We start from the raw sequence: 19,571 nt of genomic DNA, 5'->3' as shown, positions 1-19,571 counted from the left end.
CACGGCGGGGGACACCAGAAATGGGCCTCACACATTGTACCTATGTCGGGAATCGAACCCGGGTTTTTGCGTGACGAGCGAACGCTTTGACCGCCCCGGGTCAAGGAGGACATACGTCCAGTCCATAACGATTTTCCAAATGATGAAAATGCATGAAGCCTATTTCTGTTGTCCCCCGCAGTGATATTGCTGGAATATTGCTTAAAGTGTCGTAAGACCTCACTCACCAATTCATTCACTCACCCATCCAACTCCCCCCACCCACCCATCCAACTCCCCCCGCCCACCCATCCATCGAACGCCCGAACAAACACCAAACCCACTCACTCAGTCACTCCCTCATTCACTCACTCACTGACTCGAACAACCCGTCACATGTATTTACAAGGGGATTTTACCTCTATTTAGTTTCCCACCAGGCCGCCAGGTAAGCAGGGGTAAATGACAGTTACTGGCAGTTAGTAACAGTTATTGATAATAATAAAAACAAGTCATACATTTCACAAAACAAAGGGTGTCCCTTACACCAAACACAACGGACGCCTCTCAAACAATGTCCTCACGCCAAACAATGGGCGTCACTCTGACAGTGTCCTCACACTAAACACAACGGAGATCTCCTTTACAATGTCCTCACACCAAACAATGGGTGTCTCTCTGACAATGTCCTCACACCAAACACAACGTAGGTCTCCTTGACAATGTCCTCACCTCAAACATTAGGGCGTCTCTCTCACAATGTCCTTACACCGAACAATGGGCGTCTCTCTGACAATGTCCTCACACCAAACACAACGGACGTCTCTCTGACAATGTCCTCACACCAAACACAACGGACGTCTCCCTGACAATGTCCTCACACCAAACACAACGGAGGTCTCTCTGACAATGTCCTCACACCAAACAATGGACGTCTCTCACAATGTCCTCACATCAAACAATGGGCGTCTCTCTGACAATGTCCTCACACCAAACACAACGGAGGTCTCCCTGACAATGTCCTCACACCAAACACAACGGAGGTCTCTCTGACAATGTCCTCACACCAAACACAACGGACGTCTCTCTGACAATGTCCTCACACTAAACACAACGGAGGTCTCTCTGACAATGTCCTCACACCAAACAATGGACGTCTCTCTGACAATGTCCTCACACCAAACAATGGACGTCTCTCACAATGTCCTCACACCAAACAATGGGCGTCTCTCTGACAATGTCCTCACCAAACACAGCGGACGTCTCTCTGACAATGTCCTCACACCAAACACAACGGAGGTCTCTCTGACAATGTCCTCACACCAAACAATGGACGTCTCTCACAATGTCCTCACATCAAACAATGGGCGTCTCTCTGACAATGTCCTCACACCAAACAATGGACGTCTCTCACAATGTCCTCACATCAAACACAACGGACGTCTTTCACAATGTCCTCACACCAAACACAGCGGACGTCTCTCACAATGTCCTCACACCAAACACAGCGGAGGTCTCTCTGACAATGTCCTCACACCAAACACAGCGGAGGTCCCTTCACAATGTCCTCACACCAGACACAGCGGAGGTCGCTCTCACAATGTCCTCACACCAAACACAGCGGACGTCTCCCTGACAATGTCCTCACACCAAACACAATAGGTTCGTCACTCCCTACTGTGTGAGTTCCGTCTGTATGTGATAGTCACTGTGTCAAACATTAAGCTTCACTGCAGTCCGTGCCATCCATGAGGTACTCCCCATGTCGTCTCTCTAAAGAAAAATATATATCAATGCAAATTATATGATCAAGTATAGGTTACGTTATTCAAAATTCAAAGGACACGCCGCTTCCATCGCGGTAGACGCATAATGTTTTTTTATAAGAAAACAAAATGAGGCAAGTAAGTTATAGAACCAGTCATAAAATCCTCCAATATCCGTTAATTTATAAATGATGGAATAAAAAAGGAATAAAAACGATGCTCTGGCTGAAGTGTTCCCCGGGGATCTTGTTAAACCCCAAGTGTCACATGGGCCCCTACCTTGTAAAACTCCACATGTCACAGTGTTTCCCACCTTGTAAAACCCCAAGTGTCACATGGGCCCCTACCTTGTAAAACTCCATGTGTCACAGTATTCAGCACATTGTAAAATCCCACGCGTCACAGTTGTCTACACCCTGTAAAACCCCATCTTGTAAAATTCCACGTGTCACGGCGTCTCCACCTTGTAAAACATCACCTGTCGCAGTGTCCCCCACCTTGTAAAACCTCACCTCTCGCAATGTTCCCCACCTTTTAAAACCTCACCTGTCGCAGTGTTCCCCACCTTGTAAAACCCAACTTGTCGCAATGTTCCTCAATTGTAAATTCCACATATTTCAATGGTCCCCACTTCGTTAAATCCGACGTGTTCCACTGTTCCCCACCTTGAATAAACCCATGCATCGCAGCGTTCACCACCTTGTAAAACCCAAATTGTCGCAATGTTCCTCAATTGTAAATTCCACATATTTCAATGGTCTCCACTCCGTGTAACGTGTTCCCCACCTTGTAAACCCCCGGTGTAACGTGTTCCCCACGTTGTAACCCCCCGGTATAACGTGTTCTCCACCTTGTAACCCCCCCTGGTGTAACCTGTTCCCAACCTTGTAAACCCCGGTGTAACGTGTTCCCCAGCTTGTAACCCCCCCTGGTGTAACCTGTTCCCAACCTTGTAAACCCCGGTGTAACGTGTTCCCCAGCTTGTAACCCCCCCTGGTGTAACCTGTTCCCAACCTTGTAAACCCCGGTGTAACGTGTTCCCCACCATGTAACCCCCCGGTATAACGTGTTCCCCACCTTGTAAACCCCCGATGTAACGTGTTCCCCACCATGTAACCCCCCGGTGTTACGTGTTCCCCACCTTTTAAACCCCCGATGTAACGTGTTCCCCACCTTGTAAACCCCCGATGTAACGTGTTCCCCACCTTGTAACCCCCCGGTGTAACGTGTTCCCCACCTTGTAACCCCCCGGTGTAACGTGTTCCCCACCTTGTAAACCCCCGGTGTAACGTGTTTTCCACCTTGTAACCCCCCGGTGTAACGTGTTCCCCACCTTGTAAACCCCCGGTGTAACGTGTTCTCCACCTTGTAACCCCCCGGTGTAACGTGTTCCCCACCTTTTAAACCCCCGATGTAACGTGTTCCCCACCTTGTAAACCCCCCGTGTAACGTGTTCTCCACCTTGTAACCCCCCGGTGTAACGTGTTCCCCACCTTGTAACCCCCCGGTGTAACGTGTTCCCCACCTTGTAACCCCCCGGTGTAACGTGTTCCCCACCTTGTAACCCCCCGGTGTAACGTGTTCTCCACCTTGTAACCCCCCGGTGTAACGTGTTCCCCACCTTGTAAACCCCCGGTGTAACGTGTTCTCCACCTTGTAACCCCCCGGTGTAACGTGTTCCCCACCTTGTAAACCCCCGGTGTAACGTGTTCCCCACCTTGTAACCCCCCGGTGTAACGTGTTCCCCACCTTGTAAACCCCCCGGTGTAACGTGTTCCCCACCTTGTAAACCCCCGGTGTAACGTGTTCCCCATCTTGTAACCCCCGGTGTAACGTGTTCCCCACCTTGTAAACCCCCCGGTGTAACGTGTTCCACACATTGTAAAACCCCCGGTGTTACTGTGTTCCCCATATTATATAACCCCACGTGTCACAGGGTCCCCCACAATGTAAAACTCCACGTATCACAGTATATGTGTCTACGCTACATTGTCCCCCATCCCCTCACCCCCCCCCCCCCCCCCCCCCCCTATCTGGCGTTACCCATGCAGACAGCCTTTGTACGGGTCATCACACTCACCTGGACATTTCCTGTGTTGTTTTGCTGACCTCCACCAGGCTGACTCTGTCCCTGAAATATATGTCAAACTTTTAGGATAGTCAACGTTTTATGAATGTCTTCGATATAACAAACAACATATTTACCAAATATTTTGTTTATTTGTTTTTATACACATCATGAATAAAAAGTCGTGAAGATTTAAGTACATGTATTAATATATTCGTCTTAGTGTGAGGTAATTCGCGATATCATTTTAACAAGGGATGTGTTTGTTTGTTTGTTTGCCGCAATAATCCAGCTAAATGACAGCGGTCTGTAAATAGCCGAACGTGGACCAGACAATCAAGTGATTGACATCATGAGCATCGAATTGAGCAGTTTGGATACGATGACATACATCAACCAAGAAACCGAACATGACCCGATCCCTTTAGTCGCCCCTCTAGACCAGAAATGTCCGCATATTGTGTTTCACGCCGTGTATCAAGGAAAACAGTCCGGTACTGAAACCGACGGATATTATTTCCACGTGTGTTTATATCTTGAGAGGTAATCATATACTGTAGCAAACCATGTCTTGTGTTTTGACAGAATCGCCATGCACCCTCTTGCAGCATGTTTGTGTTCGTTAGTCCCTTATCCGTATTGAGAGATAAAAGGGGAGATAAAATTAAAGACGTCACGGTTGTCACACTATGTCCTATATTTACAGTGTCAAAATATTTCCCGCATGTATCGTGTCCTATGTTGCCCCAGTTACAGTGATCCCTGCATGTGGTCTATCCAATGTTACCCGTGTTACAGTGATCCCTGCATGTGGCATGTCCTGTGTCCTATGTTACCCTTGTACCAGTGTTCCCAGCATGTGGCCTGTCCTATATTGCCAGTGTTACAGTGTTCCCCGAGTGTGGCGTGTCCTGTGTCCTATGTTACCCCAGTTACAGTGTTCCCTCCATGTGGCGTGTCCTGTGTCCTATGTTACCCCAGTTACAGTGTTCCCTGCATGTGGCGTGTCCAATGTTGCCCCAGTTACAGTGTTCCCTGCATGTGGCCTGTCCAATGTTACCCCTGTTACAGTGTTCCCCGAGTGTGGCGTGTCCTGTGTCCTATGTTACCCTTGTACCAGTGTTCCCTGCATGTGGCCTGTCCAATGTTGCCAGTTTTACAGTGTTCCCCGAGTGTGGCGTGTCCTGTGTCCTATGTTACCCCAGTTACAGTGTTCCCTGCATGTGGCGTGTCCAATGTTACCCCTGTTACAGTGTTCCCCGAGTGTGGCGTGTCCTGTGTCCTATGTTGCCCCAGTTACAGTGTTCCCTGCATGTGGCCTGTCCTGTGTCCTATGTTACCCTTGTACCAGTGTTCCCAGCATGTGGCGTGTCCTATATTGCCAGTGTTACAGTGTTCCCCGAGTGTGGCGTGTCCTGTGTCCAATGTTGCCCGTGTTACAGTGTTCCCCGAGTGTGGCGTGTCCTGTGTCCTATGTTACCCCAGTTACAGTGTTCCCTGCATGTGGCTTGTCCTGTGTCCTATGTTACCCTTGTACCAGTGTTCCCTGCATGTGGCGTGTCCTATATTGCCAGTGTTACAGTGTTCCCCGAGTGTGGCGTGTCCCGTGTTCTATGTTACCCCAGTTACAGTGTTCCCTGCATGTGGCCTGTCCAATGTTGCCCCAGTTACAGTGTTCCCTGCATGTGGCCTGTCCAATGTTGCCAGTGTTACAGTGTTCCCCGAGTGTGGCGTGTCCTGTGTCCTATGTTACCCTTGTACCAGTGTTCCCTGCATGTGGCGTGTCCAATGTTGCCCCAGTTACAGTGTTCCCTGCATGTGGCCTGTCCAATGTTACCCCTGTTACAGTGTTCCCCGAGTGTGGCGTGTCTTGTGTCCTATGTTACCCTTGTACCAGTGTTCCCTGCATGTGGCCTGTCCAATGTTGCCAGTGTTACAGTGTTCCCCGGGTGTGGCGTGTCCAATGTTGCCCGTGTTACAGTGTTCCCGGGTGTGGCGTGTCCAATGTTGCCAGTGTTACAGTGTTCCCGGGTGTGGCGTGTCCAATGTTGCCCCAGTTACAGTGTTCCCGAGTGTGGCCTGTCCTGTGTCCTATGTTACCCCAGTTACAGTGTTCCCTGCATGTGGCGTGTCCTATGTTGCCCGTGTTACAGTGTTCCCCGAGTGTGGCATGTCCTATGTTTCCCATGTTACAGTGTTCCCTGCATGTGGCGTGTCCTATGTTACCCCAGTTACAGTGTTCCCCGAGTGTGGCGTGTCCTGTGTCCTATGTTACCCTTGTACCAGTGTTCCCTGCATGTGGCCTGTCCAATGTTGCCCGTGTTAGAGTGTTCCCGGGTGTGGTGTGTCCAATGTTGCCAGTGTTACAGTGTTCCCCGAGTGTGGCGTGTCCTGTGTCCTATGTTACCCCAGTTACAGTGTTCCCTCCATGTGGCGTGTCCTATGTTGCCAGTGTTACAGTGTTCCCCGAGTGTGGCGTGTCCTGTGTTCTATGTTACCCCAGTTACAGTGTTCCCTTCATGTCGCCTGTCCAATGTTGCCCGTGTTACAGTGTGCCCCGAGTGTGGCGTGTCATGTGTCCTATGTTACCCCAGTTACAGTGTTCTCTCCATGTGGAAAAATGTTAGCCGTGTTGTTACCATGCTGATCTTGGCCATCGTTTCCCACGTGTCCTTGACCTTCACTGTCACTCTTTGAAATCTTCAATACTGACTCTGTCCCTGAAATACATGTCAACGTGGTTTGACAGTCTACTTTTTCTGAATGTTTTCGATATAATGAAGAACATATTTACTAAATAGTGTATAATATGTTTGTTTATTTACTAAACTACAATTAGTGGTCCATTTGAGTTCGTTATAACCGTAGTTCAAAAATAACTTTGAACCCACTTTGATTTTGTGTTTATTAAAAATAATTTGGGTATAATTTGAGCAGTTAGTCGTTATCATTATTATACATAGACACTGTTTCGGTGTCATAACATCTCGGCTTTCACAGGAAATGGGCACCAGACCACAGAGCCAGGTCCTCCTTTAAAACAGGAGTGTGTACACACAGTTATCATATACAGGCGATAATCATGTCTCACCCTCAAGTTTGTTTGTTTCTTTTTTGTTTTACGCCGAACTCAGAAATATTCCAGCTATATGACGGCGGTCTGTAAATAATCGAGTCTGGACCAGACAATCCAATGATTGATATCATGAGCATCCCGCGCAATTGGGATTCGATCACATGCATCAACCAAGTCAGCGAGCCTCTTACGACAAGTGTAGTCGCCAAGTAGGGGTCGCTGAATACCTGTCTTCACGAATCTCACCCTCAAATCACGAGTCTTACCTGTCTTGTCACGTTTTGACGTAACAACATCTATGACAGTCTTAAAGATGTTCAGTTTGATTTCACCTGGAAGATACAAAACAATGTAAGTATAACGAAATTGCAGTGTAGTGAGTGAGTGAGTTTGGTTTTACGCCGCTTTTAGCAATATTTCAGCAATATCACGGCGGGGGACACCAGAAATGGGCTTCACACATTGTACCCATGTCGGGATTCGAACCCGGGTCTTCGGCATGACGAGCGAACGCTTTAACCACTAGGCTACCCGACCGCCCCAAATGGCAGTGTTGATGCAGATATACACATGCAGAGAAAGACAACTATTCACAAATAGAATTCAAATATCTGTTGAGTGTGAGTAGAGGCAATCTGTTAACTCCCGGTAAGGAGGCCGTAACAGGCTTCACTCTGAGTGAAAGTTGTGTGTGACTAACTGTTGGTAAAGAGGCCGTAACAGGCTTCAATCTGGGTGAACGTTGTGTGGTACTAACTGTTGGTAAAGAGGCCGTAAGAGGCTTCACTCTGAGTGAAAGTTGTGTGTGACTAACTGTTGGTAAAGAGGCCGTAAGAGGCTTCACTCTGAGTGAAAGTTGTGTGTGACTAACTGTTGGTAAAGAGGCCGTAACAGGCTTCCCTCTGAGTGAAAGTTGTGTGTGACTAACTGTTAGTAAAGAGTCCGTAACAGGCTTCACTCTGGGTGAAAGTTGTGTGTGATTAACTGTTGGTAAAGAGGCCGTAACAGGCTTCACTCTGGGTGAAAAGTTGTGTGTGACTAACTGTTGGTAAAGAGTCCGTAACAGGCTTCACTCTGGGTGAAAGTTGTGTGTGACTAACTGTTGGTAAAGAGGCCGTAACAGGCTTCACTCTGGGTGAAAGTTGTGTGTGACTAACTGTTGGTAAAGAGTCCGTAACAGGCTTCACTCTGGGTGAAAGTTGTGTGTGACTAACTGTTGGCAAAGAGGCCGTAACAGGCTTCACACTGGGTGAAAGTTGTTTGTGACTAACTGTTGGTAAAGAGTCCGTAACAGGCTTCACTCTGGGTGAAAGTTGTGTGTGACTAACTGTTGGTAAAGAGGCCGTAAGAGGCTTCACTCTGGGTGAAAGTTGTGTGTGACTAACTGTTGGTAAAGAGGCCGTAAGAGGCTTCACTCTGGGTGAAAGTTGTGTGTGACTAACTGTTGCCAAAGAGGCCGTAACAGGCTTCCCTCTGAGTGAAAGTTGTGTGTGACTAACTGTTGGCAAAGAGGCCGTAACAGGCTTCACTCTGGGTGAAAGTTGTGTGTGACTAACTGTTGGCAAAGAGGCCGTAACAGGCTTCAATCTGGGTGAAAGTTGTGTGTGACTAACTGTTGGTAAAGAGGCCGTAACAGGCTTCAATCTGGGTGAAAGTTGTGTGTGACTAACTGTTGGTAAAGAGGCCGTAACAGGCTTCAATCTGAGTGAAAGTTGTGTGTGACTAACTGTTGGTAAAGAGGCCGTAACAGGCTTCACTCTGAGTGAAAGTTGTATGTGACTAACTGTTGGTAAAGAGGCCGTAACAGGCTTCACTCTGAGTGAAAGTTGTGTGTGACTAACTGTTGGTAAAGAGTCCGTAACAGGCTTCACTCTGGGTGAAAGTTGTGTGTGACTAACTGTTGGCAAAGAGGCCGTAACAGGCTTCACACTGGGTGAAAGTTGTTTGTGACTAACTGTTGGTAAAGAGTCCGTAACAGGCTTCACTCTGGGTGAACGTTGTGTGTGACTAACTGTTGGTAAAGAGGCCGTAAGAGGCTTCACTCTGGGTGAAAGTTGTGTGTGACTAACTGTTGGTAAAGAGGCCGTAAGAGGCTTCACTCTGAGTGAAAGTTGTGTGTGACTAACTGTTGGTAAAGAGGCCGTAACAGGCTTCACTCTGGGTGAAAGTTGTGTGTGACTAACTGTTGGTAAAGAGGCCGTAACAGGCTTCACTCTGGGTGAAAGTTGTGTGTGACTAATTGTTGGCAAAGAGGCCGTAACAGGCTTCCCTCTGAGTGAAAGTTGTGTGTGACTAACTGTTGGTAAAGAGGCTGTAACAGGCTTCCCTCTGGGTGAAAGTTGTGTGTGACTAACTGTTGGCAAAGAGGCCGTAACAGGCTTCACTCTGGGTGAAAGTTGTGTGTGATTAACTGTTGGTAAAGAGGCCGTAACAGGCTTCCCTCTGAGTGAAAGTTGTGTGTGACTAACTGTTGGTAAAGAGGCCGTAACAGGCTTCACTCTGGGTGAAAGTTGTGTGTGACTAACTGTTGGCAAAGAGGCCGTAACAGGCTTCACTCTGGGTGAAAGTTGTGTGTGACTAACTGTTGGTAAAGAGGCCGTAACAGGCTTCACTCTGGGTGAAAGTTGTGTGTGACTAACTGTTGGCAAAGAGGCCGTAACAGGCTTCCCTCGGAGTGAAAGTTGTGTGTGACTAACTGTTGGCAAAGAGGCCGTAACAGGCTTCACTCTGGGTGAAAGTTGTGTGTGACTAACTGTTGGCAAAGAGGCCGTAACAGGCTTCAATCTGGGTGAAAGTTGTGTGTGACTAACTGTTGGTAAAGAGGCCGTAACAGGCTTCCCTCTGAGTGAAAGTTGTGTGTGACTAACTGTTGGTAAAGAGGCCGTAACAGGCTTCACTCTGGGTGAAAGTTGTGTGTGACTAACTGTTGGCAAAGAGGCCGTAACAGGCTTCACTCTGGGTGAAAGTTGTGTGTGACTAACTGTTGGTAAAGAGGCCGTAACAGGCTTCACTCTGGGTGAAAGTTGTGTGTGACTAACTGTTGGCAAAGAGGCCGTAACAGGCTTCCCTCTGAGTGAAAGTTGTGTGTGACTAACTGTTGGCAAAGAGGCCGTAACAGGCTTCACTCTGGGTGAAAGTTGTGTGTGACTAACTGTTGGCAAAGAGGCCGTAACAGGCTTCAATCTGGGTGAAAGTTGTGTGTGACTAACTGTTGGTAAAGAGACCGTAACAGGCTTCACTCTGGGTGAAAGTTGTGTGTGACTAACTGTTGGTAAAGAGGCCGTAACAGGCTTCAATCTGAGTGAAAGTTGTGTGTGACTAACTGTTGGTAAAGAGGCCGTAACAGGCTTCACTCTGAGTGAAAGTTGTATGTGACTAACTGTTGGTAAAGAGGCCGTAACAGGCTTCACTCTGAGTGAAAGTTGTGTGTGACTAACTGTTGGTAAAGAGGCCGTAACAGGCTTCACTCTGGGTGAAAGTTGTGTGTGACTAACTGTTGGCAAAGAGGCCGTAACAGGCTTCACACTGGGTGAAAGTTGTTTGTGACTAACTGTTGGTAAAGAGGCCGTAACAGGCTTCACTCTGGGTGAAAGTTGTGTGTGACTAACTGTTGGTAAAGAGGCCGTAAGAGGCTTCACTCTGGGTGAAAGTTGTGTGTGACTAACTGTTGGTAAAGAGGCCGTAAGAGGCTTCACTCTGAGTGAAAGTTGTGTGTGACTAACTGTTGGTAAAGAGGCCGTAACAGGCTTCCCTCTGAGTGAAAGTTGTGTGTGACTAACTGTTGGCAAAGAGGCCGTAACAGGCTTCACTCTGGGTGAAAGTTGTGTGTGACTAACTGTTGGCAAAGAGGCCGTAACAGGCTTCCCTCGGAGTGAAAGTTGTGTGTGACTAACTGTTGGTAAAGAGGCCGTAACAGGCTTCAATCTGGGTGAAAGTTGTGTGTGACTAACTGGTGGTAAAGAGGCCGTAACAGGCTTCAATCTGAGTGAAAGTTGTGTGTGACTAACTGTTGGTAAAGAGGCCGTAACAGGCTTCACTCTGAGTGAAAGTTGTATGTGACTAACTGTTGGTAAAGAGGCCGTAACAGGCTTCACTCTGAGTGAAAGTTGTGTGTGACTAACTGTTGGTAAAGAGTCCGTAACAGGCTTCACTCTGGGTGAAAGTTGTGTGTGACTAACTGTTGGCAAAGAGGCCGTAACAGGCTTCACACTGGGTGAAAGTTGTTTGTGACTAACTGTTGGTAAAGAGTCCGTAACAGGCTTCACTCTGGGTGAAAGTTGTGTGTGACTAACTGTTGGTAAAGAGGCCGTAAGAGGCTTCACTCTGGGTGAAAGTTGTGTGTGACTAACTGTTGGTAAAGAGGCCGTAAGAGGCTTCACTCTGAGTGAAAGTTGTGTGTGACTAACTGTTGGTAAAGAGGCCGTAACAGGCTTCACTCTGGGTGAAAGTTGTGTGTGACTAACTGTTGGTAAAGAGGCCGTAACAGGCTTCACTCTGGGTGAAAGTTGTGTGTGACTAATTGTTGGCAAAGAGGCCGTAACAGGCTTCCCTCTGAGTGAAAGTTGTGTGTGACTAACTGTTGGTAAAGAGGCTGTAACAGGCTTCCCTCTGGGTGAAAGTTGTGTGTGACTAACTGTTGGCAAAGAGGCCGTAACAGGCTTCACTCTGGGTGAAAGTTGTGTGTGACTAACTGTTGGTAAAGAGGCCGTAACAGGCTTCCCTCTGAGTGAAAGTTGTGTGTGACTAACTGTTGGTAAAGAGGCCGTAACAGGCTTCACTCTGGGTGAAAGTTGTGTGTGACTAACTGTTGGCAAAGAGGCCGTAACAGGCTTCACTCTGGGTGAAAGTTGTGTGTGACTAACTGTTGGTAAAGAGGCCGTAAGAGGCTTCCCTCTGAGAGAACGTTGTGTGTGACTAACTGTTCGTAAAGAGGCCGTAAGAGGCTTCCCTCTGAGTGAAAGTTGTGTGTGACTAACTGTTGGTAAAGAGGCCGTAACAGGCTTCCCTCTGAGAGAAAGTTGTGTGTGACTAACTGTTGGTAAAGAGGCCGTAACAGGCTTCCCTCTGAGAGAAAGTTGTGTGTGACTAACTGTTGGTAAAGAGGCCGTAACAGGCTTCAATCTGGGTGAAAGTTGTGTGTGACTAACTGTTCGTAAAGAGGCCGTAACAGGCTTCAATCTGGGTGAAAGTTGTGTGTGACTAACTGTTGGTAAAGAGGCCGTTACAGGCTTCCCTCTGAGTGAAAGTTGTGTGTGACTAACTGTTGTAAAGAGGCCGTAACAGGCTTTAATCTGGTTGAAAGTTGTGTGTGACTAACTGTTGGTAAAGAGGCCGTTACAGGCTTCAATCTGGGTGAAAGTTGTGTGTGACTAACTGTTGGTAAAGAGGCCGTTACAGGCTTCACTCTGAGTGAAAGTTGTGTGTGACTAACTGTTTGTAAAGAGGCCGTAACAGGCTTCACTCTGAGTGAAAGTTGTGTGTGACTAACTGTTAGTAAAGAGGCCGTTACAGGCTTCAATCTGGGTGAAAGTTGTGTGTGACTAACTGTTGGTAAAGAGGCCGTTACAGGCTTCACTCTGAGTGAAAGTTGTGTGTGACTAACTGTTTGTAAAGAGGCCGTAACAGGCTTCACTCTGAGTGAAAGTTGTGTGTGACTAACTGTTGTAAAGAGGCCGTAACAGGCTTCACTCTGGGTGAAAGTTGTGTGTGACTAACTGTTGGTAAAGAGGCCGTTACAGGCTTCACACTGGGTGAAAGTTGTGTATGACTAACTGTTGGTAAAGAGGCCGTAAGAGGCTTCACTCTAGGTGAAAGTTGTGTGCGACTAACTGTTGGTAAAGAGGCCGTTACAGGCTTCCCTCTGGGTGAAAGTTGTGTGTGACTAACTGTTTGTAAAGAGGCCGTAAGAGGCTTCACTCTGGGTGAAAGTTGTGTGTGACTAACTGTTGGTAAAGAGGCCGTTACAGGCTTCACTCTGAGTGAAAGTTGTGTGTGACTAACTGTTGTAAAGAGGCCGTAACAGGCTTCACTCTGGGTGAAAGTTGTGTGTGACTAACTGTTGGTAAAGAGGCCGTAAGAGGCTTCCCTCTGAGAGAACGTTGTGTGTGACTAACTGTTCGTAAAGAGGCCGTAAGAGGCTTCCCTCTGAGTGAAAGTTGTGTGTGACTAACTGTTGGTAAAGAGGCCGTAACAGGCTTCCCTCTGAGAGAAAGTTGTGTGTGACTAACTGTTGGTAAAGAGGCCGTAACAGGCTTCCCTCTGAGAGAAAGTTGTGTGTGACTAACTGTTGGTAAAGAGGCCGTAACAGGCTTCAATCTGGGTGAAAGTTGTGTGTGACTAACTGTTCGTAAAGAGGCCGTAACAGGCTTCAATCTGGGTGAAAGTTGTGTGTGACTAACTGTTGGTAAAGAGGCCGTTACAGGCTTCCCTCTGAGTGAAAGTTGTGTGTGACTAACTGTTGTAAAGAGGCCGTAACAGGCTTTAATCTGGTTGAAAGTTGTGTGTGACTAGCTGTTGGTAAAGAGGCCGTTACAGGCTTCAATCTGGGTGAAAGTTGTGTGTGACTAACTGTTGGTAAAGAGGCCGTTACAGGCTTCACTCTGAGTGAAAGTTGTGTGTGACTAACTGTTTGTAAAGAGGCCGTAACAGGCTTCACTCTGAGTGAAAGTTGTGTGTGACTAACTGTTAGTAAAGAGGCCGTTACAGGCTTCAATCTGGGTGAAAGTTGTGTGTGACTAACTGTTGGTAAAGAGGCCGTTACAGGCTTCACTCTGAGTGAAAGTTGTGTGTGACTAACTGTTTGTAAAGAGGCCGTAACAGGCTTCACTCTGGGTGAAAGTTGTGTGTGACTAACTGTTGGTAAAGAGGCCGTAACAGGCTTCACTCTGGGTGAAAGTTGTGTGTGACTAATTGTTGGCAAAGAGGCCGTAACAGGCTTCCCTCTGAGTGAAAGTTGTGTGTGACTAACTGTTGGTAAAGAGGCTGTAACAGGCTTCCCTCTGGGTGAAAGTTGTGTGTGACTAACTGTTGGCAAAGAGGCCGTAACAGGCTTCACTCTGGGTGAAAGTTGTGTGTGATTAACTGTTGGTAAAGAGGCCGTAACAGGCTTCCCTCTGAGTGAAAGTTGTGTGTGACTAACTGTTGGTAAAGAGGCCGTAACAGGCTTCACTCTGGGTGAAAGTTGTGTGTGACTAACTGTTGGCAAAGAGGCCGTAACAGGCTTCACTCTGGGTGAAAGTTGTGTGTGACTAACTGTTGGTAAAGAGGCCGTAACAGGCTTCACTCTGGGTGAAAGTTGTGTGTGACTAACTGTTGGCAAAGAGGCCGTAACAGGCTTCCCTCGGAGTGAAAGTTGTGTGTGACTAACTGTTGGCAAAGAGGCCGTAACAGGCTTCACTCTGGGTGAAAGTTGTGTGTGACTAACTGTTGGCAAAGAGGCCGTAACAGGCTTCAATCTGGGTGAAAGTTGTGTGTGACTAACTGTTGGTAAAGAGGCCGTAACAGGCTTCCCTCTGAGTGAAAGTTGTGTGTGACTAACTGTTGGTAAAGAGGCCGTAACAGGCTTCACTCTGGGTGAAAGTTGTGTGTGACTAACTGTTGGCAAAGAGGCCGTAACAGGCTTCACTCTGGGTGAAAGTTGTGTGTGACTAACTGTTGGTAAAGAGGCCGTAACAGGCTTCACTCTGGGTGAAAGTTGTGTGTGACTAACTGTTGGCAAAGAGGCCGTAACAGGCTTCCCTCTGAGTGAAAGTTGTGTGTGACTAACTGTTGGCAAAGAGGCCGTAACAGGCTTCACTCTGGGTGAAAGTTGTGTGTGACTAACTGTTGGCAAAGAGGCCGTAACAGGCTTCAATCTGGGTGAAAGTTGTGTGTGACTAACTGTTGGTAAAGAGACCGTAACAGGCTTCAATCTGGGTGAAAGTTGTGTGTGACTAACTGTTGGTAAAGAGGCCGTAACAGGCTTCAATCTGAGTGAAAGTTGTGTGTGACTAACTGTTGGTAAAGAGGCCGTAACAGGCTTCACTCTGAGTGAAAGTTGTATGTGACTAACTGTTGGTAAAGAGGCCGTAACAGGCTTCACTCTGAGTGAAAGTTGTGTGTGACTAACTGTTGGTAAAGAGTCCGTAACAGGCTTCACTCTGGGTGAAAGTTGTGTGTGACTAACTGTTGGCAAAGAGGCCGTAACAGGCTTCACACTGGGTGAAAGTTGTTTGTGACTAACTGTTGGTAAAGAGGCCGTAACAGGCTTCACTCTGGGTGAAAGTTGTGTGTGACTAACTGTTGGTAAAGAGGCCGTAAGAGGCTTCACTCTGGGTGAAAGTTGTGTGTGACTAACTGTTGGTAAAGAGGCCGTAAGAGGCTTCACTCTGAGTGAAAGTTGTGTGTGACTAACTGTTGGTAAAGAGGCCGTAACAGGCTTCCCTCTGAGTGAAAGTTGTGTGTGACTAACTGTTGGCAAAGAGGCCGTAACAGGCTTCACTCTGGGTGAAAGTTGTGTGTGACTAACTGTTGGCAAAGAGGCCGTAACAGGCTTCCCTCGGAGTGAAAGTTGTGTGTGACTAACTGTTGGTAAAGAGGCCGTAACAGGCTTCAATCTGGGTGAAAGTTGTGTGTGACTAACTGGTGGTAAAGAGGCCGTAACAGGCTTCAATCTGAGTGAAAGTTGTGTGTGACTAACTGTTGGTAAAGAGGCCGTAACAGGCTTCACTCTGAGTGAAAGTTGTATGTGACTAACTGTTGGTAAAGAGGCCGTAACAGGCTTCACTCTGAGTGAAAGTTGTGTGTGACTAACTGTTGGTAAAGAGTCCGTAACAGGCTTCACTCTGGGTGAAAGTTGTGTGTGACTAACTGTTGGCAAAGAGGCCGTAACAGGCTTCACACTGGGTGAAAGTTGTTTGTGACTAACTGTTGGTAAAGAGTCCGTAACAGGCTTCACTCTGGGTGAAAGTTGTGTGTGACTAACTGTTGGTAAAGAGGCCGTAAGAGGCTTCACTCTGGGTGAAAGTTGTGTGTGACTAACTGTTGGTAAAGAGGCCGTAAGAGGCTTCACTCTGAGTGAAAGTTGTGTGTGACTAACTGTTGGTAAAGAGGCCGTAACAGGCTTCACTCTGAGTGAAAGTTGTGTGTGACTAACTGTTGTAAAGAGGCCGTAACAGGCTTCACTCTGGGTGAAAGTTGTGTGTGACTAACTGTTGGTAAAGAGGCCGTAAGAGGCTTCCCTCTGAGAGAACGTTGTGTGTGACTAACTGTTCGTAAAGAGGCCGTAAGAGGCTTCCCTCTGAGTGAAAGTTGTGTGTGACTAACTGTTGGTAAAGAGGCCGTAACAGGCTTCCCTCTGAGAGAAAGTTGTGTGTGACTAACTGTTGGTAAAGAGGCCGTAACAGGCTTCCCTCTGAGAGAAAGTTGTGTGTGACTAACTGTTGGTAAAGAGGCCGTAACAGGCTTCAATCTGGGTGAAAGTTGTGTGTGACTAACTGTTCGTAAAGAGGCCGTAACAGGCTTCAATCTGGGTGAAAGTTGTGTGTGACTAACTGTTGGTAAAGAGGCCGTTACAGGCTTCCCTCTGAGTGAAAGTTGTGTGTGACTAACTGTTGTAAAGAGGCCGTAACAGGCTTTAATCTGGTTGAAAGTTGTGTGTGACTAGCTGTTGGTAAAGAGGCCGTTACAGGCTTCAATCTGGGTGAAAGTTGTGTGTGACTAACTGTTGGTAAAGAGGCCGTTACAGGCTTCACTCTGAGTGAAAGTTGTGTGTGACTAACTGTTTGTAAAGAGGCCGTAACAGGCTTCACTCTGAGTGAAAGTTGTGTGTGACTAACTGTTAGTAAAGAGGCCGTTACAGGCTTCAATCTGGGTGAAAGTTGTGTGTGACTAACTGTTGGTAAAGAGGCCGTTACAGGCTTCACTCTGAGTGAAAGTTGTGTGTGACTAACTGTTTGTAAAGAGGCCGTAACAGGCTTCACTCTGAGTGAAAGTTGTGTGTGACTAACTGTTGTAAAGAGGCCGTAACAGGCTTCACTCTGGGTGAAAGTTGTGTGTGACTAACTGTTGGTAAAGAGGCCGTAACAGGCTTCAATCTGGGTGAAAGTTGTGTGTGACTAACTGTTGGTAAAGAGGCCGTTACAGGCTTCACACTGGGTGAAAGTTGTGTATGACTAACTGTTGGTAAAGAGGCCGTAAGAGGCTTCACTCTAGGTGAAAGTTGTGTGCGACTAACTGTTGGTAAAGAGGCCGTTACAGGCTTCCCTCTGGGTGAAAGTTGTGTGTGACTAACTGTTTGTAAAGAGGCCGTAAGAGGCTTCACTCTGGGTGAAAGTTGTGTGTGACTAACTGTTGGTAAAGAGGCCGTTACAGGCTTCACTCTGAGTGAAAGTTGTGTGTGACTAACTGTTGTAAAGAGGCCGTAACAGGCTTCCCTCTGGGTGAAAGTTGTGTGTGACTAACTGTTGGTAAAGAGGCCGTAACAGGCTTCACTCTGAGTGGAAGTTGTGTGTGACTAACTGTTGGTAAAGAGGCCGTAACAGGCTTCACACTGGGTGAAAGTTGTGTGTGACTAACTGTTGGTAAAGAGGCCGTAACATGCTTCACTCTGGGTGAAAGTTGTGTGTGACTAACTGTTGGTAAAGAGGCCGTAACAGGCTTCACACTGGGTGAAAGTTGTGTGTGACTAACTGTTGGTAAAGAGGCCGTAACATGCTTCACTCTGGGTGAAAGTTGTGTGTGACTAACTGTTGGTAAAGAGGCCGTAACATGCTTCACTCTGAGTGAAAGTTGTGTGTGACTAACTGTTGGTAAAGAGGCCGTAACAGGCTTCACTCTGGGTGAAAGTTGCCAGAAATCAAATATTATTGCCAAGATTAATTTATGTGAACGGTCCCTTGTAATAATGTAGACCGTAATGAGCAGAGCAATTGCGTTTTAACCAAACAAATTTATACCAGAAACATTTCAGTCAGTTGAAAGTTGGGAGATGAGGAAGAAAGACAGGCTCCCAGTTTAGAAGACTGGTTCCAACAATAGTCGACAGGAAAACCAACTACCTTCCAGATGGCCTGGCTTAGGTCTTCCTCTCCTGTACAGGATAGTTACCATGGCGACACACCCGAGAACGACAATCGCGACAATGATCCCGGAGACAACAGGCGCCACTGATTGATGTCCACGTGACGCGTTGAAGCTCGCTGGAAATAATGATTGTCACATATCATGCTTCATTTAGGCGCCCCGATTCGCTGTGCAGAGTTGCGTCCCTTGGGCACGCCAGAAACCTATGATTGTGGGTTCGAATCCAGGTTCGTCCCAATTATGTTTCTAGGTTTGTCAGCATCATACCCGTGCTCGTGGGTTTCACCGATCTCGTAAACGTCCGAGACCTGCATCACTTCGGGCATTCCTCCCACATTAAGCTGACATGCCGTGATATAACTGTGATGCTGTTAAAAGCGGCGTTAAACACAACTCACTCATTCACTCATACTACATTTGACATTCCTTCCTATAAATGCATGCATGTGTGTGTGTGCGAGTGCGCGTGCGTGTGCGCGTGCGTGCGTGCGTGCGTGCGTGCGTGCGTGCGTGCGTGCGTGCGTGTATGTCTGCCTGCACTAGTCCGGAGTAATGCCGATTTGATATCAGGTTTAGATTATTAACTAAATATCTGAACATTCTATTTATGTTTTGAAGAAAGAAGAGTTAATGTTCTCACCTTCTTTAACAAAACGCAGAGTTACCTCGCTTGGGCCTTCTTCGTTTTGAAGGTGAAGGATGTATGTACCAAAGTCATCGTCACTTTTAACTGCTGTATCCAGTGTGATTTGGTGTAGATTTGTCTCGAAGGTGTTGTTGTTGTAGACGGTGATGTTGACGTCGCAGGTGGTGTTCTTCCGGCTACAGTTCACGCTGAGTGCATCGTAGGATAGCACAGAGAACGTCACGGTGACGGCTTTGCCAACGCCAGTATACACGTCATTAGGTGCGGCAACCACTTTCGGCACACCTACAAGTAGGCAGTACTTACAGATAATTAAGTGACGCAAGACAGGACATACGGAAAAACGGACAGGCGGACACAGAGACAAAGATATATGGAGGTAGACTGATAGGATGATAGAGTGAGAGGCAGGGACAGACAGACACATGGGCGAACAAATGATTAAGTTGGTTGGTTGGTTTGTTGGTTTGTTGTTTAACGCCGCACTCAGCAATATTCCAGCTATATGACGGCGGTCTGTAAATAATCGACTCTGGACCAGACAATCCAGTGATTGACATCATGAGCATCGATCCACGCAATTGGGATCGATGACATGCATCAGCCAGGTCAGCGAGCCTGACCACCCGATCCCGTGAGTCGCCTTTTACGACAAACATAGTCACCTTTTACGGCAAGCATGGGTTGCTGAAGACCTATTCTACCCCGGAATACACATTATTAAGAGATACACGGAAAAGGGCTTATATTGAAAGTGATGGAGAAAGTGAGTGAGTGAGTGAGTTGGGTTTAACGCCGCTTTTAACAGTATTCCAGTTATATCGCGGCGTGTCAGCTTAATGTGGGAGGAAAGCCCAAAGTGATGCAGGTCTTAGACGTTTACCACTTCGGTGAAACCCACGAGCACGGGTATGGTGCTGACAAACCTAGAAACATAATTGGGGCGAACCGGGATTCGAACCCACAATCATAGGT

The 19,571-nt window shown here is 47.4% G+C and overlaps 1 protein-coding gene across 1 annotated transcript in view; it reads right to left on the bottom strand.

Annotated features, from left to right (window-relative positions):
- Nucleotides 1-306: 306 nt before the first annotated feature.
- LOC139457437 (neural cell adhesion molecule 2-like) overlaps nucleotides 307-19,571 on the bottom strand; it is a 32,189-nt gene continuing 12,924 nt past the window's right edge. Inside the window, exons 7-12 of the mRNA XM_071238834.1 lie at nucleotides 18,591-18,881; nucleotides 17,926-18,066; nucleotides 7,156-7,221; nucleotides 6,453-6,533; nucleotides 3,826-3,876; nucleotides 307-1,752 (exon numbers count right to left, since the gene is read on the bottom strand). Coding sequence (XP_071094935.1) covers nucleotides 1,700-1,752; nucleotides 3,826-3,876; nucleotides 6,453-6,533; nucleotides 7,156-7,221; nucleotides 17,926-18,066; nucleotides 18,591-18,881 — 683 coding nt within the window. The 3' untranslated portion in view covers nucleotides 307-1,699. The remainder of the gene's footprint in view (nucleotides 1,753-3,825; nucleotides 3,877-6,452; nucleotides 6,534-7,155; nucleotides 7,222-17,925; nucleotides 18,067-18,590; nucleotides 18,882-19,571) is intronic.

The sequence above is a fragment of the Haliotis cracherodii genome, unplaced genomic scaffold (assembly GCF_022045235.1).
Source record: "Haliotis cracherodii isolate W230 unplaced genomic scaffold, xgHalCrac1.p SCAF_12, whole genome shotgun sequence".
NCBI lineage: Eukaryota > Metazoa > Mollusca > Gastropoda > Lepetellida > Haliotidae > Haliotis > Haliotis cracherodii.
Note: the sequence above shows the minus strand (reverse complement) of the source record. Positions and strands in the feature narration are given on the sequence as shown.